This window comes from Rhamphochromis sp. 'chilingali', assembly GCF_963969265.1.
Source record: "Rhamphochromis sp. 'chilingali' genome assembly, chromosome: 17".
Classification (NCBI taxonomy): domain Eukaryota; kingdom Metazoa; phylum Chordata; class Actinopteri; order Cichliformes; family Cichlidae; genus Rhamphochromis; species Rhamphochromis sp. 'chilingali'.
The window spans coordinates 4083870-4106259 of NC_137944.1; the positions used below are offsets into that span (position 1 = coordinate 4083870).

At 45.0% G+C, this 22390-nt stretch overlaps 1 protein-coding gene across 4 annotated transcripts in view; it reads right to left on the reverse strand.

Moving 5' to 3' along the window:
• gabbr1b (gamma-aminobutyric acid (GABA) B receptor, 1b) overlaps nt 1-21994 on the reverse strand; it is a 115200-nt gene extending 93206 nt beyond the window's left edge. For 2 of the 4 annotated variants that reach the window (XM_080863577.1, XM_080863576.1), the window contains exons 1-2: nt 20446-21817; nt 5007-5141 (exon numbers count right to left, since the gene is read on the reverse strand). In XM_080863577.1, the coding sequence (XP_080719703.1) occupies nt 5007-5141; nt 20446-20703 (393 nt within the window). In that variant the 5' untranslated portion in view covers nt 20704-21817. The other 2 variants (XM_080863578.1, XM_080863579.1) reach the window with 2 other exon arrangements.
• Between the last annotated feature and the right edge of the window lie 396 nt (nt 21995-22390).

The window sequence follows — 22390 nt, forward strand, 5'->3', positions numbered from 1 at the left end:
GATCTTGTGTAAAGTGTCTAATTGGGACTTATGTAAATAGTAAAATTAGCACTTGTTGATATTCCTTTATTTTGGTTGAATGTTGTACTACCCAGTATTGTTTGTATTGTTGTATTACACATTTAATTTACTCTGTTCACATAATTATATAAGACTTTTATGTTCTCTTCCAACAGAAACCACACCATTACTTCAACACAGGGCATATAGAATTCTACGGCACGTTAAATCCCCTCACTGACATTATGGATGTGTAACTTGGATTCTTGTTCAATAAATGAGTGAACGACAGATACCCGAGTGGAAGTGGATTTGTGGATAAGCCATCTGTTCTTATCAGACAACCCTGCTGAAATTGTGGATTCATAGTGTCAGCACCTTATCATCTTCATCATTCATAGTCAGGAGGTCAAGTCCGCCTCTCTTAAAGTGACATCTTCGATTACACTTTCCCGTTCCCTGGTCATGTCGGTATATCGATCGATCGATAGATAGTTGACTGAATAACTAGCCACTACTCAATAACTATCTATCTATCTATCTATCTATCTATCTATCTATCTATCTATCTATCTATCTATCTATATATATATATATATATATATATATATATATATGTAAAGTAATTCATTATTATCAGGATGTCCAAAAAACTCACTGAAAAGCCTTCAGCTAATCCAAAATGCTGCAGCAAGAGTCCTGACAGGGACTAGAAAGAGAGAGCAGATTTCTCCTGTTTTGGCTTCCCTTCATTGGCTTCCTGTTAAATCCAGAATTGAATTCAAAATCCTGTTCCTCACATACAAGGTCTTAAATAATCAGGCCCCATCTTATCTTAATGACCTTGTAGTACCATATCACTCTATTAGAGCACTTCGCTCTCGCTCTGCAGGCCTACTTGTTGTTCCTAGAGTATTTAAAAGTAGAATGGGAGGCAGAGCCTTCAGTTTTCAGGCCCCTCTTCTGTGGAACCAGCTTCCAGTTTGGATTCAGGAGACAGACACTATCTCTACTTTCAAGATTAGGCTTAAAACTTTCCTTTTTGCTAAAGCATATAGTTAGGGCTGGATCAGGTGACCCTGAATCCTCCCTTAGTTATGCTGCAATAGACGTAGGCTGCCGGGGGATTCCCATGATGCATTGAGTTTTTCCTTTCCAGTCACCTTTCTCACTCACTATGTATTAACAGACCTCTCTGCATTGAATCATATCTGTTATTAATCTCTGTCCCTCTTCCACAGCATGTCTTTTATCCTGTCTTCCTTCTCTCACCCCAACCGGTCGCAGCAGATGGCCGCCCCTCCCTGAGCCTGGTTCTGCCGGAGGTTTCTTCCTGTTAAAAGGGAGTTTTTCCTTCCCACTGTTGCCAAAGTGCTTGCTCATAGGGGGTCATATGATTGTTGGGTTTTTCTCTGTATCTATGAAGCGCCTTGAGGCGACTTATGTTGTGATTTGGCGCTATATAAATAAAATTGAATTGAATTGAATTGAATTCGGAACCGCTACATCAATCACTACGGCCGTCTTCTTCTGTTTGACTACCACCACTATGTCCGGTTGGTTAGCCACCACCATTTTGTCCGTCTGTATCTGGAAGTCCCACAGGATCTTAGCTCAGTCATTCTCCACCACCCTTGGGGGCATCTCCCATTTTGACCTCGGGACTTCCAGGTTATACTCGGCACAGATGTTCCTGTACACTATGCCGGCCACTTGGTTGTGGCGTTCCATGTATGCCTTGCCTGCTAGCATCTTGCACCCTGCTGTTATGTGCTGGATTGTCTCTGGGGCATCTTTACACAGCCTGCACCTGGGGTCTTGCCTGGTGTGATAGACCCCAGCCTTTATGGATCTTGTACTCAGAGCTTGTTCTTGTGCTGCATGATTAGTGCCTCTGTGCTGTCTTTCAGTCCAGCTTTGTCCAGCCACTGGTAGGATTTCTGGATATCAGCCACCTCCTCTATCTGCCGGTGGTACATACCGTGCAGGGGCCTGTCCTTCCATGATGGTTCCTCGTCTCCCTCCTCTTTCTTGGGTTTCTGCTGCCTGAGGTATTCACTGAGCACTCGGTCAGTTGGGGCCATCTTCCCAATGTATTCTTGGATGTTCGTTGTCTCATCCTGGACTGTGGTGCTGACACTCACCAGTCCCCGGCCCCCTTCCTTCCGCTTAGCGTACAGCCTCAGGGTGCTGGACTTGGGGTGAAACCCTCCATGCATGGTAAGGAGCTTTCTTGTCTTTATATCAGTGGCTTCTATCTCCTCATTTGGCCAGCCTATTACCCCAGCAGGGTACCTGATCATGGGCAGGGCGTACGTGTGTATGGCCCGGATCTTGTTCTTACCATTCTGCTGACTCCTCAGGACTTGCCTGGCCAACTGCAGGTACTTGGTGGTTGCAGCTTTTCTAGCGACCTCTTCATGGTTCCCATTCGCCTGCGGGATCCCCAGGTACTTGTAACTGTCCTCTATGCCTGCAATGTTGCCTTCTGGTAGTTTAATCCCCTCAGTTCTGACTACCTTCCCTCTCTTTGTTACCATCCGACTACACCTCTCCAGTCCGAACGACATTCCAATGTCATTGCTGTATAGCCTGGTAGTGTGGATCAGTGAATCGATGTCTCGTTCACTCTTGGCATACAGCTTGATGTCATCCATGTACAGGAGGTGGCTGACAACTGCTCTGTTCCGTAGTCGGTATCCGTAGCAGTCTTGTTAATGCTCTCACTGAGGGGGTTCAGGCCTATGCAGAACAGCAGTGGGGACAGAGCATCTCCTTGGTAGATCCCGCACTTGATGGTGACTTGTGCTATGGGCTTGGAGTTGGCCTCTGTTGTGCGCCACATCCCCATTGAGTTCCTGATGAAGGCTCTTAGGGTCCCATTGATCTTGTACAATTCTAGGCATTCCAGTATCCAGCTGTGGGGCATTGAGTCATAGGCCTTCTTGTAATCAATCCAGGCAGTGCACAGGTTGGTCAGTCTGGTCTTGCAGTCTCGGCTGACTGTTCTGTCTACCAGTAGCTGGTGTTTTGCGCCTCTGGTATTCTTGCCAATTCCTTTCTGTGTCCCGCTCATGTATTGACCCATGTGCCTGTTCATCTTAGCCGATATGATGCCTGGCAGGAGCTTCCATGTAGTACTGAGGCAGGTTATTGGTCGGTAGTTGGAGGGGACCGGTCCCTTCTTGGGGTCCTTGGGGATCAGGACCGTCCGACCTTCGGTTAGCCATTCCGGGTGTCTCTCGTTAACTAGCAGCTGGTTCATTTGTGCTGCCAGACGCTCGTGGAGTGCAGTCAGCTTCTTTAGCCAGTAGGCGTGAACCATGTCGGGCCCTGGTGCTGTCCAACTCTTCATACTGGAGACCCTTTCTTGGATATCTGCCACTGTGATGGTTACTGGACCCTGTTCAGGGAGGTCGCTGTGGTCTGCCCTCAGATCCACTAGCCACTGAGTATTGCCGTTATGGGTTGCGTCCTTCTCCCATATGCTCTTCCAGTATTGCTCGGTCTCCAGCCTTGGTGGTGCTGTTCTCTTATTGTTCCCTTGCCACTGAGAGTACACCTTTGCTGGTTCTGTGGAGAACAGCTGGTTTATTCTCCTGCCTTCTATCTCTCTGGTGTACCTCCTCAAGCGGCTGGCCAAGGCTGTGAGTCTTTGCTTGGCAGTTTCCAAGGCCTCAGGTATGGACAGCTTGTTGTATTTCTTATGCACCTTCTTTGTCGCACCTTTCTGCAACTCCGTTAGTTGGCTAACCTCCCTCCGTGTTACTTTGATCTTGCCCTCTAGCCTCCTTCTCCATGGAGGGTACTGCCCCTTGTGGCTGTTCAACTTGTACCCAAGCATCTCACTGATCACTGCTGCCGTATTGTAGATCAGCTTGTTAGTGTCGGTAATCGTGGTTGTAGGTATTGTCCGTAGTGCTGCATTAACATCATCTAGCAGACCTTCTGAGGGTACTTCACGTAATCTCGGTAACCGGCTGCGGGGGATCCAGGTTTCAAACTTGGCCATGTATATATATAATATATATATATATATATATATATATATATATATATATATATATATATATATAGAGATATCCACTTGATAGTTGACTGAATAACTATCCACCTGTTTTACGTTTTTCTTGGCCTTCAGACAATAATTCCTGTTTCTATAGTGTTGGACAGGACAGTCAAAGAGCAGAACAAAAGAAAAACGAAAAAACTATGCAAAAACATCAACAGGTCATCTACTAATGAGTAGCTTCGTTGTTTGATCCCTGGCTGCTCCAGTCTTCATGCAAATATCCTCCAACTTGCTCTCCGATGCGTGAATGTGTGTGGATGTTAGGTAGAAAGCATTCATGTAGAAAAAGCATAGAAAAAGGAGCTTGTATGAATGGGTATGAATGTGGCATGTTGTATAAAGTGCTTTCAGTTCTCAGGTAGAGCAGAAAATTGCCCTATAAGTCCATTTACTATTTATCATTTGTTTCACCCTTTGATGCATAAATTACTTTAACTTCAATCAGGATTTTTTCTTAAGTATTTTTATTTATCTTTACGCATGAAAAGATAAATGGTTGGATGAATCCGTATCACAACCTTAACCGAGTATTCTGCAGCTGACGCCCTAATCTGACTGTCTCACTGTGACATCTCTTTAGCTCACTGTCTTCAAGTATATATTTTGGCTCTGTATTCTTGGTGTAAAGAGTTGCTTCCTGTGATATTTTTGTGTTTTGTTGTCACCTATAGTGCTAAGTGTTCTTGGTGGTATTTTCACACAACAGCACCCAGAGATTACTTATCACCTAAACGCTGTGGGCAGCCTTTGTGTTTCCTTTTCTTTTGCATCAGTATTTTTGTATGCACAGTTCTTCTTTCCAGTTTCATTGTGACTTGCACTATTCAGTAATACTACTGCCATTGTTTTTTTTTTCTTAAAACAATGTAATTACATCACTGAATTACTGTTTAGAAGTTGTATATTGAAGCTCTAAAAATGTAAAGGCTTTTACCACTATGAGGTTCCACATGCGAGCCGCTTCGGCCACCAATGTGGACACAGAGCTGCAGCCTGGCATCAACACGATTTTGATAGGCTCTGTGTACAGAAGGTCATACAGCAGCTTGGTGGCCTCACCAGGATCACACTATAGGGACACAAACACACAAGACATGTTTGTCAGCATACATTGTTCCAAACAACTTTACATATGATAACACTAAATAAATAACTGTTCATAGGTACAATTAAGTCCATAAGTATTTGGTCAAAGAAATTTTTTTGTGATGTTGCCTCTGTTCACCACCACTGAACTTTAAATCAAACATCAAGATGCACTTACATTTTTTTAGTTAAGGGTTTAACAAAAGTATTTAGGTAACTATTCGGGAATTAAAATAAGGCTAAAAAATAATGGCATAAAAAAACAGAATTTTAAATGTAAGGAATTAAATCTGGATGCGTCATGACTGCGCGTGGCAGGCAAGAATGGTGGACCCAAAGTGCAGACTCACAGAGGCAAAAAGGTGAACTCAATGCAGCTTTATTGCTGAATGCCAAAAAAAATAACTAAACTGAAAATACAAATAAACTAGGTAGGCAGGCTGACAGACGGAACACATAGTACAAGATGATAAAGATCATTACACAGACCAAGGAAAACACACGGCTTAAATACAGGGAGCCATCAGGTAATGGGAGACAAGAGGGGGACACAGGTAGGACAAATCAGACCTAACAACACAAGGAAAACAAAACTAGAAACACTGACATGAGACAAAGCCCTTCAAAGTAAAACAGGAAATATAACACAGAGACACGAGAAGGGGACACAGCTGACAGGAGAGACAGGGCAACCATGAAACAGAGACAGAAACCAGGAGACTAAGAACTCTAACATAGAAACCAAAAGACTAGAAATTTTAAATAATGACAAAATCAAAGTGCAATAATAATGCAAAACTCAAAACACTGGGTCAACAACCCAGGTACCCTAACAGGATGAAAAATTTTTTGACCACGTCTAGAACTCATGGATATCACCAAATGCTGTACGTCCCCCTTAAGATGTTCTAGCAGGTCTTTACCGCAGCTGTCTTACGCTCCTGCTTGTTTGTGGGTTTCTGTGCCTTCAGTTATGTTTTCTGTAACTGAAAAGCCTGCAGGGGGTAGACATTAGATGATTGTCTTGTCCGCTCAAAAATCTCTCTCTTTTTTTTTCCCTTGAATTGCTTTTCACTGTTTTGGGTCATTATTCAATTGCACTGAGAGAGATGCTGTCTGATTACTTTAAAACATTTGGCTGAATCGTAGCATAGCCTTCAGAATTCATCCCCACTACTTCTATCAGCAGTCACATCATCAGTAAACACAAGCGACCCAGTTCCAATAGCACGGAGGGATGAATGTAGAACTAAAATATATTAACCAATTTAAATACATGCCTGTACCATAACACGGAGGGATAGTGACATAAAGAAATTTTTAATCCACCCAGCTTAAAAGTAAGGTTAACTTTTTTGTCTTTCTGGGTTGTTGGAGGATGGTGGATAATTGCAGTCAAGCACTAAACAAAAAACAAAACAAAACAAAAAAAAAAAAAAACAGAAAAAAACTCAGAACAAATTAATGTGGAAGGACACTAAGCATAGGATATATCAAAAATATGATACACGGTTTGCTGAATGTAGAACTAAAATATATTAACCAATTTAAAATGTGTTTTCTTCTGTATATGTACAGAGAGCCAATAAAAAAAGGGTTGCAAAGGGGCGATGTGAGGCACGTTCCAAGGTCACCTCAACCAGAGCCATGGCGGGCTCATCTGGTGAAGCAGACAGAGCATCTACCCATGTGTTTCTGGAGAATGCATATACCCACCAGTCAGATCCCATCATCTTGACTGTCATATTACAAATGATGCCTGACTTTCTCTTTATAGCCTATAGTCAATGAAATCAATAAACCATTTATATGATAATGATGAGTGTGGTAATCATTAAACATTTAACAGAGAGTTCACAAACAATGAAATTAATGTTTATACAAATCTGTGTATCATCACACAGGTTTGAGCCATAAAAAGGGGTTTGCATAGCCATGCCTAACTGACATTTTCTTACACACTGATCAATAAGACCTGGTGCCCAAAACTTTTAGGTTGATTCAGTGACATATCTTTTAAAAGAGAGCATACTGATATAACCATAAGTGATGTACCAATACCAGCTTAAACATGAACTGTATATCAAAGGTTGGAATTGTGACATTAAAAAAATAATGATTGCTTAAAGAAATTTAATTTGTAGTTCTAAATAAATTCTAAATGCATTTAAGACATTTTTTACTCACTGTATGTCTCTTCCACGATGTTATTTCTCTCTCCAACAACGCAGGTTACAATTACATTAGCATGACCAAGTATGCAAATTAGACGATGACGTCATTTAGCGACTTCTAGCGATTTTCCTTACTGAGGATTTGGCAACGCTGGCGCGATGTGTTCAGTTGATGTTGGAGAGGAATAAAGAAGGATGGAAGAAAGAGTTTCTACCATCAGCGTTTTGGCGCCAGAGTGCGTCGCTGCCTGCCGCCTTGCGCTTTTACGGCCCAGGGAAACGGACCCGCCAGCGAGCTGTAGCAGCCATGACCGCTGGCAATACAGAAAGGCTGCTCTTCATACAGGGAGTGCAGAATTATTAGGCAAGTTGTATTTTTGAGGAATAATTTTATTATTGAACAACAACCATGTTCTCAATGAACCCAAAAAACTCATTAATATCAAAGCTGAATGTTTTTGGAAGTAGTTTTTAGTTTGTTTTTAGTTTTAGCTATTTTAGGGGGATATCTGTGTGTGCAGGTGACTATTACTGTGCATAATTATTACGCAACTTAACAAAAAACAAATATATACCCATTTCAATTATTTATTTTTACCAGTGACACCAATATAACATCTCCACATTCACAAATATACATTTCTGACATTCAAAAACAAAACAAAAACAAATCAGCGACCAATATAGCCACCTTTCTTTGCAAGGACACTCAAAAGCCTGCCATCCATGGATTCTGTCAGTGTTTTGATCTGTTCACCATCAACATTGCGTGCAGCAGCAACCACAGCCTCCCAGACACTGTTCAGAGAGGTGTACTGTTTTCCCTCCTTGTAAATCTCACATTTGATGATGGACCACAGGTTCTCAATGGGGTTCAGATCAGGTGAACAAGGTGGCCATGTCATTAGTTTTTCTTCTTTTATACCCTTTCTTGCCAGCCACGCTGTGGAGTACTTGGACGCGTGTGATGGAGCATTGTCCTGCATGAAAATCATGTTTTTCTTGAAGGATGCAGACTTCTTCCTGTACCACTGCTTGAAGAAGGTGTCTTCCAGAAACTGGCAGTAGGACTGGGAGTTGAGCTTGACTCCATCCTCAACCCGAAAAGGCCCCACAAGCTCATCTTTGATGATACCAGCCCAAACCAGTACTCCACCTCCACCTTGCTGGCGTCTGAGTCGGACTGGAGCTCTCTGCCCTTTACCAATCCAGCCACGGGCCCATCCATCTGGCCCATCAAGACTCACTCTCATTTCATCAGTCCATAAAACCTTAGAAAAATCAGTCTTGAGATATTTCTTGGCCCAGTCTTGACGTTTCAGCTTGTGTGTCTTGTTCAGTGGTGGTCGTCTTTCAGCCTTTCTTACCTTGGCCATGTCTCTGAGTATTGCACACCTTGTGCTTTTGGGCACTCCAGTGATGTTGCAGCTCTGAAATATGGCCAAACTGGTGGCAAGTGGCATCTTGGCAGCTGCACGCTTGACTTTTCTCAGTTCATGGGCAGTTATTTTGCGCCTTGGTTTTTCCACACGCTTCTTGCGACCCTGTTGACTATTTTGAATGAAACGCTTGATTGTTCGATGATCACGCTTCAGAAGCTTAGCAATTTTGAGACTGCTGCATCCCTCTGCAAGATATCTCACTATTTTTGACTTTTCTGAGCCTGTCAAGCCCTTCTTTTGACCCATTTTGCCAAAGGAAAGGAAGTTGCCTAATAATTATGCACACCTGATATAGGGTGTTGATGTCATTAGACCACACCCCTTCTCATTACAGAGATGCACATCACCTAATATGCTTAATTGGTAGTAGGCTTTTGAGCCTATACAGCTTGGAGCAAGACAACATGCATGAAGAGGATGATGTGGACAAAATACTCATTTGCCTAATAATTCTGCACTCCCTGTAGAGGACTCGTGCTCCAGGAGACGTTTTGTCGTGGACTCCGGCTCCCAGAAGAGCCTCCTTCCCCCGACCGCTGCCGACAGACTAGCAGCGAATTGCGGGCCGCAGCTCATTGCAACTAATGGCTCTCCCATCACAACGTTTGGGGAAAGGTTGGTGACTGTTTTCATGGCCGGGATTTCCAGTGGAACTTTGTTGTTGCCGCTAGCTCTGTACCTATTTTAGGTGCTGATTTTCTGTGTGCCCATGGACTGCTTGTCGATGTTGCAACAGACGTTTAATAGATGCTCTCTCGTTTTCTTCGCTACCCTGTTTTACTCGGGATGCCGAGCCCCTGATTCGGGCTAATGTAGTGATCTCCGGGGATGCTTTTCAGCGTTTGCTTTTATAGTTTCCTTCGCTGTCTGTCCCTAATTTCTCTAGCACGGTAACGAAACACGGGGTTGAGCATTATATTCCCATGGTCGGGCCCCTGGTGTTCGCGCACGCCGCCTCGACTCCGCGAAACTGTCCGTTGCTCGGGAAGACCCGAGCGATGGACAGTTTGCAGTCATGGAGCGCCTTGGCGCCTCCTCCTTGAATCGCTACCTTATCGTGGTGGAGGGGTTTGTGTGTCACAGGGATCCCAGGGGCTATGTTGGCCCTGGGTGAGGGACCAGACAAAGAGCGATTCATAAGACTCTTATGAAAAGGACACCGAGGGAACAGTTTACCCTGCCCGGGATAGGGTTACTGGGGCCTCGCCCTGGAGCCAGGCCCGGGGAGGGTGCCCGAGGGCGAGCGTCTGGTGGCCGGGCCTTAGTCCATGGGGCCCGGCCGGGCACAGCCCGAAGAGGAGACATGGGCCCATCCTCCCGCAGGCCCACCACCCGCAGGAGGCGCCATAGGGGTCGGGTGCATTGTGTGCCGGGTGGCGGCCAGGAGCGGAGGCCCTGGTGGACTGACCCCCGGCTGCCAAGACTGGCAATAGGGACATGGAATGTCACCTCTCTGGTGGGGAAGGAGCCTGAGTTAGTGCGTGAGGTTGAGAGGTACCGGCTAGATATAGTCGGGCTCACCTCTACACATGGCTTGGGCTCTGGAACCAGTCTCCTGGAGAGGGGCTGGACTCTGTCTCAGCCTGGAGTTGCCCTTGGTGAGAGGCGGCGGGCTGGGGTGGGTATCCTAATATCCCCTCGGCTTGCTGCCGGTACGTTGGGGTTTTTCCCGGTGGACGAGAGGGTTTGTTCCCTGCGCCTTAGGGTCGGGGAACGGGTCCTGACTGTCATCTGCGCTTATGCGCCGAGTGGCAGTTCAGAGTACCCAGCCTTCTTAGAGTCCCTGGGGGGGGGGGGGGGGGGTGCTGGAGGGCGCTCCACCTGGAGACTCTGTTGTCCTGCTGGGAGACTTCAATGCTCACGTGGGTAACGACAGCGAGACCTGGAGGGGCGTGATTGGGAGGAACGGCCTCCCTGATCTGAACCCGAGCGGTGCTCTGTTATTGGACTTCTGTGCTAATCACAGTTTGGCCATAACGAACACCCTGTTCGAACATAAGAGTGTCCATAAGTGCACGTGGCACCAAGACGCTCTAGGCCGTAGGTCGATGATCGATTTTTTAATCGTATCAGCAGACCTGCGACCATATGTTCTGGACACTCGGGTAAAGAGAGGGGCTGAGCTGTCAACTGATCACCACCTGGTGGTGAGTTGGATCAGGTGGCGGGGGAAGACGCTGGACAGACCTGGTGCACCTAAACGCGTAGTGAGGGTGTGCTGGGAACGTCTAGCAGAGGCCCCAGTCCGCGAGATCTTCAACGCACACCTCCGGCAGAGCTTCAACAGCATTCCGAGGGAGACTGGGGACATTGAGTCCGAATGGACCATGTTCAGCGTCTCCATTGCCGAAGCTGCTGCATTGAGCTGTGGCCGCAAGGTGGTTGGTGCCTGCCGTGGTGGTAATCCCCGAACCAAATGGTGGACACCAGAGGTGAAGGGAGCCACTAGGCTGAAGAAGGAGTCCTATCGGGCTTGGTTAGCCTGTGGGACTCCGGAGGCAGCCGACAGGTATCGACAGGCCAAGCGGAATGCGGCTCGGGCAGTGGCTGAAGCAAAAACTCGGGTGTGGGAGGAGTTCGGAGAGGCCATGGAAAAAGACTTTCGGACTGCCTCGAAGAGATTCTGGCAAACCGTCAGACGTCTCAGGAGGGGAAAGCGGTGCTCTACCTGCACTGTGTATAGTGCTGGCGGAGCGCTGCTGACGTCGACTGAGAAAATTGTCAGGCGGTGGAAGGAATACTTCGAGGACCTCCTTAATCCCACTGACACGTCTTCCGAGGAGGAAGCAGAGTCTGGGGATGAGGGGAATGACCCGCCAATTTCCGGGGGCGAGGTCACTGAGGCAGTTAAACAACTCCTTGGTGGCAGAGCCCCTGGTGTTGATGAGGTCCGCCCCGAGTTCCTGAAGGCTCTGGACGTTGTAGGGCTGTCCTGGTTGACACGCCTCTGCAATGTTGCGTGGAGATCAGGGGCAGTACCCGTGGACTGGCAGACCGGGGTGGTGGTCCCCATCTTTAAGAAAGGGGACCGGAGGGTGTGTTCCAACTACAGGGGGATCACACTCCTCAGCCTCCCTGGGAAAGTCTATGCCAGGGTGCTGGAAAGGAGAGTTCATCCGTTAGTCGAACCTCGGATACAGGAGGAACAATGCGGTTTCCGTCCTGGTCGCGGAACACTGGACCAGCTCTTTATCCTCTCCAGGATACTTGAGGGTGCATGGGAGTTTGCCCAACCAGTCTACATGTGTTTTGTGGACTTGGAGAAGGCATTCGACCGTGTCCCTCGGGGTGTCCTGTGGGAGGTGTTGCGGGAATATGGGGTGTCTGGCCCATTGCTACGGGCCATTTGATCCCTATACAACCGTTGCAAGAGCTTGGTTCGCATTGCCGGCAATAAGTCGGACTCGTTCCCGGTGGGTGATGGGCTCCGCCAGGGCTGCCCTTTGTCACCGGTTCTGTTCATAATTTTTATGGACAGGCTTTCTAGGCGCAGCCAAGTGGCGGAGGGCTTTCGCTTTGGTGGCCTCAGAATCTCATCTCTGATTTTTGCAGATGATGTGGTTCTGTTGGCTTCATCGGGTGAGGGCCTCCAGCTCGCACTGGAACGGTTCGCAGCCGAGTGTGAAGCAGCGGGAATGAGGATCAGCACCTCCAAATCTGAGGCCATGGTTCTCAGCCGGAAAAGGGTGGAGTTCCCACTCCGGGTCGGGGATGAGTTCCTGCCCCAAGTGGAGGAGTTCAAGTATCTCGGGGTCTTGTTCGCGAGTGATGGGAGAAGGGAGCCGGAGATCGACAGACGGATTGGGGCTGCAGCTGCAGTAATGCGGACGCTGCACCGGTCCGTCGTGGTGAAGAGGGAGCTGAGTGTAAAAGCGAAGCTCTCAATTTACCGGTCGGTCTACGTCCCTACCCTCACCTATGGCCACGAGCTGTGGGTAGTGACCGAAAGAACGAGATCGCGGATACAAGCGGCAGAAATGAGCTTCCTCCGAAGGGTGGCTGGCCTCTCCCTTAGAGATAGGGTGAGAAGTTCGGCCATCCGGGAGGGGCTCAGAGTAGAGCAGCTGCTGCTCCACATCGAAAGGAGCCAGCTGAGGTGGTTCGGGCATCTGACAAGGATGCCCCCTGGGCGCCTCCTGGGTGAGGTGTTCCAGGCATGTCCCACCGGGAGGAGGCCCCGGGGCAGACCCAGGACACGCTGGAGTGATTATATCTCTCGGCTGGCCTGGGAACGCCTTGGTATTCCCCCGGATAAGCTGGAGGAGGTGGCTGGGGAGAGGGAGGTCTGGGCCTCTTTGCTTAGGCTGCTGCCCCCGCGACCCGGCCCCGGACAAAGCAGATGAGGATGGATGGATGGATGGATGGATGGATGGATGGAGCGCCTTGGCATTGTACAGCGCTCGAACAGCGCATGGGCTTCTCCGCTTCACATGGTGCCCAAATCGGACGGTCGGTGGTGGCCATGCGGAGATTTCCGCCGTTTAAATTGCCACAGAGAATGACCGTTACTCCATCCCCCACAATCAGGATTTTTCTGCCAATCTCGCCGCGTTGATGGGTTGATGACCAGCGTTTGGCAGCTCACAGCCTGATCATCAACCCTTCCAAGTGCCAGTTCGGGTTGCCTGTTCTGGATTTCCTCGGGCACCGCATTTCTGCTGAAGGTGTGGTTCCGTTGCCCGACAGAGTCCAGGCCGTTTCGGTTTTCCCGCGTCGGCCCTGCTGGCCCACCCGTTTCCGTCGGCGGAGATCGCGTTGACCACTGACGCGTCCGACGTGGCGGTGGGTGCCGTGTTGGAACAGCGGGTTTCAAGGCGGTACCCCTTGCGTCCACGACAGCGATGACGGTGGCCAGAGCATTTTTGTCAACGTGGGTTTTGTGTTTCGGTCCCCCTGCTGACATTACCTCGGACAGGGGCCCCCAGTTTGTTTCTGAGCTTTGGTCTGCCATGGCTGATGGCCTGGGGGTCAAGGTCCACCGCAGCACAGCATGCCACCCACAAGCTAACGGGATGTGCAAGCGGTTTCACCGGTCACTCAAGGCCACGCTCCGGGCTTCCTTAACTGGTGGCGACTGGGTCGACCGTCTTCCGTGGGTTTTGCTGGGATTGCGTAGCCCCACCAGTAAGGAATATACTTTTTTCTCACATGTCCATCACTCCTACTCTCGTCTGGATTATTTTTTGGTCAGCAGCTCACTGCTGAACGACATTTCAGACACTGAGATTCACCCTCTAGCTTTCAGCGATCATGGTCCTGTATCTTTAACACTAATGCACAAGAATAATACTACGCCAAGAAAAAACTGGAGATTTAATATATCACTACTTAAAGATGAAGACTTTATTAAATATTTTAAAAAAGAGTGGACTTCATATTTGGACTATAATGACACTCCCGAAACATCAGCTTCTGTTCTATGGGAAGCAGGGAAAGCTGTGATGAGAGGTAAAATAATTTCTTTCTCATCACATAAAAAGAAAAAAGAAAACAAAAATATTCAGGAATTAGAAAAAAACATCAAATCACTAGAAGAAGCCTACGCGTCCCACCAAGATCAGGAAACATTGAACAAAATACGCAAAACAAAACTAGAATTAAATGAGATAATTGATTAAAAAAAAACAAAATTCTTAGTACAAAGACTACGCCTACAAAATTATGAACATGGTAATAAATCCGGTCAATTTCTAGCAAACCAGCTAAAAATAAATAAAGAAAAAACAACTATATGTGGTTCTAGTTTCATTCATTATGCAATGTTCTGATTATAAGGTTGGAAAAACTTGCAGTCAGCTGAGTGAAGAAGTCATCGTAAACCCTACACACAGATGTAGGGTTTACGATGACCATAATCAACTTTTTTGGATTTCCTTACTTGGACAATTGAGCATGCTTTAAGACATTATTATTCAAAGAAGTTAAGTCAGTTAAACTAAGGCCTTTGAGGTTTCACTATAGAATTACTTTGTATTCAGTAGCATAGACTGAGTGTCACTTATGGGGAAAAAATTATATACAACTATTAATACACTAATTAGTCCCCATCTCACCCCTCCACTGTTTCCACAACCTGTTCCCATCTCCCTGGGAAACTGCAAGTTCTACTCCTACACGGAGGAAGAACAGTGCTTGTCCACACTAGTAAAGTGTGTGTTTTGTTGTATTGTTGAAAACAGGGCTTAATTTGTAAAATCTGAAAGTCAGGAAGACAGAGAACGTCAAGGAAAAGAAAAAGACATTAAATGCATTTTTTAAAAGTCCACGAACACACTACATTTGTAGAGCAGAGTTCTCCTATACTGGCTTCTGCTCACTGGCTTCCTGTTAAATCTAGAATTTCTCCTGTTTTGGCTTCCCTTCATTGGCTTCCTGTTAAATCCAGAATTGAATTCAAAATCCTGCTCCTCACATACAAGGTCTTAAATAATCAGGCCCCATCTTATCTTAATGACCTTGTAGTACCATATCACCCTATTAGAGCGCTCCGCTCTCGCTCTGCAGGCCTACTTGTTGTTCCTAGAGTATTTAAAAGTAGAATGGGAGGGAGAGCCTTCAGTTTTCAGGCCCCTCTTCTGTGGAACCAGCTTCCAGTTTGGATTCGGGAGACAGACACTATCTCTACTTTTAAGATTAGGCTTAAAACTTTCCTTTTTTCTAAAGCATATAGTTAGGGCTGGACCAGGTGACCCTGAATCCTCCCTTTGTTATGCTGCAATAGACGTAGGCTGCCGGGGGATTCCCATGATGCATTGAGTTTTTCCTTTCCAGTCACCTTTCTCACTCACTATGTATTAATAGACCTCTCTGCATTGAATCATATCTGTTATTAACCTCTGTCTCTCTTCCACAGCATGTCTTTATCCTGCCTTCCTTCTCTCACCCCAACCGGTCGCAGCAGATGGCCGCCCCTCCCTGAGCCTGGTTCTGCCGGAGGTTTCTTCCTGTTAAAAGGGAGTTTTTCCTTCCCACTGTCGCCAAAGTGCTTGCTCATAGGGGGTCATATGATTGTTGGGTTTTTCTCTGTATCTATGAAGCGCCTTGAGGCGACTTTTGTTGTGATTTGGCGCTATATAAATAAAATTGAATTGAATTGAATTGAATTGAATTTAAAATTCTGCTCCTCACGTACAAGGTCTTGAATAATCAGTCTCATATCACCCCATTAGAGCACTTCGCTCTCACACTGCAGGCTTACTTGTGGTTTCTTAGAGTATTTAAAGGTAGAATGGAGGGCAGAGCCTTCAGTTTTCAGGCCCCTCTTCTGTGGAACCAGCTTCCAGTTTGAATTCAGGAGACAGACACTATCTCTACTTTTAAGATTAGGCTTAAAACTTTCCTTTTTGCTAAAGCATATAGTTAGGGCTGGACCAGGTGACCCTGAATCCTCCCTTACGTAAGCTGCAGTAGTTGTAGGCTGCTGAGTATTTCTTCTTCACTCACCTTTTCCCCTCACTATGCGTCTATATACTTCTCTGCATTTAATCATTAGTTATTACTAACTAATGATCCCTTTACACAGCCCCGAGCATTTGTCTTTCCTCCGATAAGAACCTCTCCCCCCAGTCTTTACACTCCCTGCCACACCTCAGACTTGCTGAATAAACGTTAATTACCCGTCACAAGAACGCCACCGGTTTTTAGCGACACTTCACCTTCCCAAAAGAATCTCTTATTACTCTCTCGTATTTAAGCTAAATATGGCAAGAGGCAACAGATACATAACCTTGATCTCAGGTACCATGCACGTACATACATGAGTGTTATTCCATTTTTCTCCATAAAATGTGACCAGTTTGACTGAGGAAGATACAATATTTATACATACTGTAGTATAGTGGTTCCTTAGTGAAGTGTTTTACACATTTTCATGAAAAGCAAACCCGGTTTCATTCTACAAATCCCTTTGGGGTTACATCATTTAGGGCATCCAGTGTAAACAAAACAAAACAAAACAAAAAAACCAAACATGTATAACTATCGGTGTTGACAACCATATCTGAATAAGTTAGTAGCCCAAAGTAGCTTTGAAACATACTTTAGCATCAACTGTGATGATACTTGATTTGACCCAGTATGTCCTGCACCCACAGGGTTTTTGTTGTCTTGGGTTCGTGAATTCTTTGTGAATGTGATTTTGGGTTTGTGGTTTTATTGTTATTCCAATGTTTGATGTTTTTATTTCTATGGGTTCCGGATTTCTTTATTCTGGTTTTCTCATAATTTCAAGCTTTATTTCCTGCAAAAACGTTGAGTGTTTCCTCCCAGAAACATGACCAGATGGCATCTAACGAGACAACTCTGGATAGCATTGCCTCCAATAACACCGTGGTCATTTTTGACCAGCATATGTCCTTCAATGCACATAGTAAACACACGTGAGTTCTACTTCACTCAGCTTTTTCTCACTGTGTTTATACACCACTCTGTATTTAATCATCATCATCTCTGATGATTATTCATCTCTGGCTCTCTTCCACAGCATGTCTTTTGAATGTAGTGAATGAGGTTCTTTAAATATACAATTTGGTATCTAAGTATTTGGACAACAACACAGTTTATATTTGGTTTTTTACACTTTGCCTAGATTTTACCCAAAAAAAAGCCTGCACGATTTTGGAAAACAACATTTTGGAAAGAAACTAAGATGAACTTGTAGAAGAATTATGAGGGGACAAAAGTATTGAAAAGGAAATGAATAGTTCATGACTCAAAGGATACTGCATCATCTGTGAAACATAGTGTTATCGTATGTGTGTGGCAGCCACTGGAACAAGGTCAGTAGTGTTTATCGATGATGTGATTGCTGATAAAAGCAGTAGAATGAATTGTAAACTATACAAAGCTATACTTTCTGCTCAGATTCAGCCAAATGTTCAGTTGAAACTCAAAATCTACCCTTCATTTGCATCTTTTCATTTGAGATTAAATTCACTGTGCAGGTAAACAGAGGCAAAATTGGAAACAGCCCCCATCCCTCTCTCTCATGGACCTAATTTTATAGAATGGATGGTTAAATGTGGCTTCAAAGTGCTTTAAGAGGTCAGTAAAATGAGAGACCCACTGCAACAGATGATTCAGCCATTTTTTCTGATCTCTCAGAGATCTCTTTGTGTGGTTCCGGACTATGATCTGTGGGAGATCCATCAGAGCATGCTTAGTGTAATGTGCAGTTGGCCTGGCACAGCAGTGGAATAGGTTTAGTCATCTGTGATTGATGAGTGACCAAGCTAGTGCTTGTTACATTTGGCTAAGTGTGCTAAATATGGTTTTCTCACCACAACAGGTTTACATCATGCATCCGTCCATCTGCTCCTGTTGTGTCATCATACAAGGTGCATGATCTTGCCTTATTCTTGTAGCCAAATCTGTGTTTGTTTGAACTGCAGTTGTCGTGGTTACTGTTGTCACGCCAACCTACACCCCCACTACCACCACTCCTGGATTTTGAAGTAGAGATCCAATGCAGAGCAGCTTGAACCAATCACAGTGATGCTTCTTGGGGAAAAAAGAATACACTTGTCACATTAAATTTAACTGTTTATGTGTGTGTGTGTGTGTGTGTGTGTGTGTGTGTGTGTGTGTGTGTGTGTGTGTGTGTGTGTGTGTGTGTTTACATTCTGGAAACTAACTGAAACTAACAAATAAAATTAAAATATAAATTAACTATAAAATACAAAATTATAATAACGCTAAATTGCAAGTCTCGATCAGTTGTGCCAGAAAAAATGTGCCGGAAGAAGCAGACGCACTGCCTGTTTTCCTGTCGGAAAAAGCTGCCCGTCTGCAGTTAACCATGTTTATATTCTTGTGACAGTCACTTTCGCTAACTCTAAAGTCCAGCTGCACTGAACACATGGTGTATGCAGACTGTTCATGCAGTGCATTTGACGCAAAATGAATGCTTCTTATTGGTTTTGCCTGCAGCACATTGTGCAGGACAACTGCCAAAACAAGATGAACTTTTATTTTAATGGGTGATCTTGTGTCTTCAGTTATTCCATTCATGTAATATAAGGAAGTCATCATCCATAGAGCAGTTCTCATAGACTTCAGCCTGTTTTAGCTGGTGCTGACAAAAAAATTGCTAGAGTCAATGCCTGTATACCAAATCTTTAACTGAAACACAAAGCTGTTATTATCCATTTGTCTATAAAAAGAAATCAAACACCTAAAAAGATCAAGGGCAAACACAAGCTTTCACTGACAGTGATTTCTTTAAGCCCTTAGAAGTTATTCTAGGCTTGTCTTATGCCTCACTGAGCATTCGGTGTTGTGGTTTTGGAATCCTCTTAGCTGTCGGCCACATCTATGGCGAACAGAAACTTGTATTGTCAGTTGTGGAAAATGTGACTGTCACCATCTAATCTGAGACTCTGTAACCTTTTCCAGGTTTATTCAAGTACAAAATTCTAGATTATGAGCCTCCTGAGATGTTTTCATATTGTTGTTCACTTTGATGAAAAATGTGACCATATATATGGGTTCAGTCTCAAGTCAGCCATCTCCAGAACCATCTCCAATTTGTATAAAAATGTTATTGCTATTTTACTGCATGGAAAACATTTGAATTCATGATACCATGTTGCTTTTGTAACATTCAAGTTGCAGATTGAATGCAGACAGAAATAGATGAGTTTCCACAGTGAGCACACACAGAGCCATTAGCACAGAGTGTGGTGCTGTTTGAACATGTGCAGGCTGTATAGCTGCTGTTCTTTTGCAAACAAACACAGATGCAGTTTTCACATCACTATACAGTAGGTAGAGCATATCTCTTGGGCTGCGACCCATTTTATGGCCTGAATGCTGCATTTTAAAAACATACAGAAAAGACTGCCACTTATTCTTCTGATGGCATAACATGATCCTGGAAATGTGTCTGAGGGGTGCAGAGATATCTGATATGTGGAGGGGAGACAATCTATGCCTTTAATTTGGTGATTAATGGTCCTTCCACAAAAGTCATAAGTTTAGCATTTTCTGCACACTTTCATCCCATGACTACTGCCACTGTTAAATGTCGATTAATAGATTTATTATTTATTCTTTCTGGATCGACAGAGACAGTAATAGAGTGATAAAAGTAAAAACTTTTGACACAAACTTTTGTTGTTGAAAAAAGAGTGCCGTTAGAAATGTTGGTTCGCCAATAATAAATAATTTGGGTCCCATGCTATATGATTAGCCTTCCACCTCTAGTTATAAATGATTGTGGCTCATTGTTAAAGAATTTTAATCATCAGCTCTGCGGGTCTGTGTCAATTAATTAATTTTTGTCCAGATGTGTTCAGCCATTTTTACCAGTGAAGGGAGTATTTTAACCTAGAAAGTCAAATATTATTTTTAATAACTGCTTTGTAAAACATTATTGAATGCAAATTCAGCAATGTTTAGTAAAGCTATTAGTTTACACCTACACGTCTCATTAAAGTTGCCTTAAAAATATTAATATAGCCATATCAGGCTACGCTCCTTAACACCATTCAAAAGAAACAGAAATTCTAGTGTTAGTTTTTTTGTTTCGTTTTTTTGTGTTGTGCCCTTGTAGCCTTTGTTGTGTTGCAGCAGGTGCTGACTTATATGAGAAGTCCTACTAGATCTGATCAACATTTGCACACATGCAGTTAAAGCTGGAAAGAAATTAGGGTAAGCCTTCGTCTGTACTTACCATACTGTCATAATGTATCAGCTCCAGCTCATAGTCAGGCAGGATGTCTGTCCTATTATTCACCAAGTCCAGGGCCATCTGAGCAGCGGGGAGGCAGGCTTGTCCACCAGGCCAGCCTCCACTCATGGGAAACAGGGCTCCAATGTAGAGCTTCTTCTTGCCTAGAGCCGGGCAGGAGCAGGATAGAACAGTAAGGATAAAGGTCAGAGAGTAGCGGGAGACCGGCCTACGGGGGAGGTTTTGGCAAAGCCTTTTCATAGCTGGGGGATGCTGAAGGTTGAGCGAAGCTTGGAGTCAGTGTATTCCTTCTATACACTTTTCGGCTTGGAGGGAGCAAGGTGGTATTGCGTGTGGCTCGTGAAGAATGAAATTCTATGAATGAGCACACGCTGGTGTTCCTGAGAGAAGAGAGCCCATTTGCAATTCTGTGTTATTTACATAATTTTAATGTGATCGTAAGCTTTTTGCAACCGACAAACAATTCAAATCAACGCAGATGACTGTCATCAAGCTCTTCTCCCGTTACATTAAAACTAGGAAACCTATCATCGCTTGTGTTTGGAACAGAACTTGTAAACACGCAGCTTCAACGCTTTTATAAAGTACTCTGTCCACAGGTACAACGATCTCCATCAAACTTATTAAATGCAGCTGGTAAACCGGGGGGACAATTCATTGGCAGAAAGCAGCTTTAAAGTTGCTGGAGTTGAATAGAAGGTTGAGATTGGTGACTGAATCAGGCTTCAGGCTCTTTCCACCGTCTAAGGTACCGAAAGTGTCGGAGGCTGCCTGGATTTCAGCTTCTCTCTGTTTCCAGGAGATAACCGATTGCTGTAACGATGCTTTCCTTTTTCTGCTTATGAAAAATTGAGAACCATCCACACCGAGCCCACGAAGACACGCGGAGATTTAATTTGTCCTCTCCGTCATTTATCTGCCCTTCTCCATCTTATCCGCCTACATCCATAGCCTACTCACGGATCTCCAGTCCAAAGCCTTATTAGAACGTTTTAAACATGTTGTACACAGACCACACCATACAAATGAAAAAGCCTGGCTTTCAGTAATCCAATAGGAGAACGGTCGACTAGACAGCAAGGTCGATCTTCAGATGAAAAAGTGGCCTCGGTGTTGCTGGAATGCAGTCGGCCGCTCGGGAGAGAGCCGAGAAAAATGACGGGAGCTGCTGAGCCCACTGTGGCTGACTGCAGCAGCGTGCGAGAGCGGAGAGAGAGAGGAGGAGGATGCTTCGTCCCTCCGTTTCACAAACCACTTTACAATCCCTTTACACAGCCCCGAGCATTTATCTTTCCTCCGATAAGAACCTCTCCCCCCAGTCTTTACACTCCCTGCCACACCTCAGACTTGCTGAATAAACGTTAATTACCCGTCACAGGAACGCCACCGCGTGGACCGTAGGTTTTTAGCGACACTCCACCTTCCCGAAAGAATCTCTTATTACTCTCTCGTGCGTTTGCCGATCACAATTACAATACCAACTGTATTCTCGCCAACATGGAAAAACATCATTAAGATTATAATGGCTAAAACTGTCCTCTGAAATTCATTCAGTCATGTCAGTTCAGTCATGAAAAGGGCAGGACCGGATTTACACAGTACATGTACATTTTAGCCCCCCACCCTGCTGAGGGAAACCTCCGACCCTACTGGTCTTATGACTCTCTCGTATTTAAGCTAAATATGGCAAGAGGTAACAAATACATAACCTTGATCTCAGGTACCATGCACGTACATACATGAGTGTTATTCCATTTTTCTCCATAAAATGTGACCAGTTTGACTGAGGAAGATACAATATTTATACATACTGTAGTATAGTGGTTCCTTAGTGAAGTGTTTTACACATTTTCATGAAAAGCAAACCCGGTTTCATTCTACAAATCCCTTTGGGGTTACATCATTTAGGGCATCCAGTGTAAACAAA